Below are 2,468 nucleotides of genomic sequence, written 5' to 3' on the forward strand. Positions count from 1 at the left end.
CTCTCTCTCTCTCTCTCTCTCTCTCTCTCTCTCTCTCTGTGCATGTGTGCGTGTGTGTGTGTGTGTGTGTGTGTGTTTAAAGCTTGGAGATGGGAACTTCGGACATAGCTCAGTAGTAGAATGCCTGTAGCATATGTGAAGACCTGGGTTCAATCCCCAGTAATACACACACACACAAATACTTGGCTGATAAAAATGTTAAAGGTAGGGATGGTGTGGGGGATCCCCTCCCCGAATGTTACATGAGGAAGGCACATAATACCAGTAGAGCCATCATTTGTGGTCTACCTACAGTGGCCAACATGATGTTTCTTTGGCACTGTGTTCATAATTCAGTTACTGATTAAAACTTGGCAGTGTTGTTTGCCAACAGACTTGTGTTTTCAAAGCACTTGGAATTAGTGGTGAGAACTGAGAGGGACACAGGGGAAGTCAAGCAGACTTGGGTTTGATCCTGACTTCTGCTCTAGCTTGTTATAAAGCTTTGGATATGCCATATGCGTGCTCTTTGCTTGAGCAAGCATCCTCATCTGTAAACTGAGGGTGGTATCATCTCTCCACCTCACAGGTCTCAGTGAAAGAAAGAGTAAGGGACACAGTCAGCAGTGAGACAAACTTTCCTTTATCACTCTCTCTACCCTGCAGCTGTTACCGAGATGTTTTCTTACAAGCTATAGTGTCACTGGGACCCTCTCTGCTTCTCTTGTTTCAGATTCTTTAAGAAAACTTTCTCAAAAACCAAAGCTGAAGAAAAAGAGGATTAAGGAAAGACCAGAATCTCCCAAGAGCTACTCATAAGAAGACCCACGGGGATGGAGGCCAGCTCTCCCTGGCTCCCTGAGCACTTGCATGTATACTCTGGAGGATAAGGGGGTTGAAGAGGGTAAAGAAAATTTACTTTATCAAAAGGATTCTCAATTTTAATTATAAATAAATGGGTTGGGAAATAATAACCCTTAAGACAGTTGTACTTTACTGTCTGAACTTTATCCATCTTTTATCTGCTTAAAAATATTTGAAGCCAGACTTGGTGGTCACTCCTTTAATCTCAGCAGAGGCAGTTGGGTCTCTGTGTGTTTAAGTCCAGCCTGGTCTACACAGGGAGTTCCAGGCCATCCAAAGCTGTACAGTAAGACTCTGTCTCAAAAGAAAAAAATGTTTGGAGCCACTTCCTAAGTAGCAGATAGCCTAACTTTTCAAAGTAAATAGTTGTGGTCACCTATGTGGAAGAGTATCAGAGTCCAATGGAAGTAGGAAGAAAACAAAGGATTTTATCGATGTTAGCCATAGGAAAGCACAGGATGGGATAACTGATTGAATTGGGCCAGTCTGTGACAAGTCTAGCAGCCTCTGAATCACCTAGACTTCATCTTATCAGTAGCGTGGGGCAGGTGGTGGTGCCAAGGGAGGAGAGGTACAATGGAATAAACCGATGCCTCTTGGGTAATGGGGAGATTTCCAGATGGCTGTGAGCCAAGTATAGGGAGTGAGAGAGGCTAGAAACAGAATCTCAAAGAAGAAATATCAATAGGCTTAGCAGAATGGTGAGTTGGGTCAGTGGTCAAAAATTGGCAGCTAGTTATGCATTTAATTCCCAACAAGGAGTTCCACTTGCAAACATCATTTGAAAAATATTAGTTGCCAATATTATAACTGTCATTTCCCATTAAATGCAAAGTCAAACTTCTGGCTTCTCATACAGCTACCTACCTACATTTAAATCTGCATCCTGTATGATAGCCGCTGGAGCCAAGGAGCAGTTTATCGGCTTCCCTGGTATGCTTCCCAGTTTACAAGTGTCTCCTCCCAACCCTCGTGCCTTGCACAATGGACTTCACATATGTACATCACCTGTGCAACTCTTGGTGCCATTACTATTTGATATTCCCAAAGTACACAGAAGTATCACAGGTGTGCAGCAACAATGACAAACTTGGGACCGTATGTAGGTTCAAAAATACATTCATTCATTCATTCATTCATTCATTCATTTTATTTTGTTTATTTATTGTATGTGATCCTGCCACAGTGTGGCTGTGGACACTGTGAGGGTCCACTGTGAGGACAGGGTGAGGACATTAGGGAATCAGTTCTTTCCTTCCACCGCCAAATGAACCCAAGATGGAGCAGCCCAGATTGCCAGGCTCCATGACGAGCACTTTTACCTGCTAAGCCATCTTGTCTGTCCTCTTTTGTTTTATAGTGTTGGAAATCAAAACCAGGGCCTTACATCCTGGACAACCTGAACCATACCCTCAGCAGTCAGTTTATGGGTTTGGGTGATACTCATGAGAGTCAAGAGAGGAAAAGAGGAAACTAGAGTTCTAAAACAATGCAAATCGTTTCCCATCCAGAAACCAGTTACGTGGTGACTTTAAGTAAGAAAATAAGAAAATGGGTTCAGTGACTTTCTCTCTCTCTCTCTCTCTCTCTCTCTCTCTCTCTCTCTCTCTCTCTCTCTCTCTCTC

General features: G+C 43.2%; 1 protein-coding gene across 1 annotated transcript in view; it reads left to right on the plus strand.

The window, feature by feature from the left end:
• CUNH17orf64 (chromosome unknown C17orf64 homolog) overlaps positions 1-966 on the plus strand; it is a 10,871-nt gene extending 9,905 nt beyond the window's left edge. Inside the window, exon 6 of the mRNA XM_028772258.1 lies at positions 713-966. Within this exon, the coding sequence (XP_028628091.1) occupies positions 713-798 (86 nt within the window). The 3' untranslated portion in view covers positions 799-966. The remainder of the gene's footprint in view (positions 1-712) is intronic.
• Positions 967-2,468: the final 1,502 nt, after the last annotated feature.

The sequence above is a fragment of the Grammomys surdaster genome, unplaced genomic scaffold (genome assembly GCF_004785775.1).
Source record: "Grammomys surdaster isolate TR1022 unplaced genomic scaffold, NIH_TR_1.0 213, whole genome shotgun sequence".
Taxonomy (NCBI): Eukaryota; Metazoa; Chordata; class Mammalia; order Rodentia; family Muridae; genus Grammomys; species Grammomys surdaster.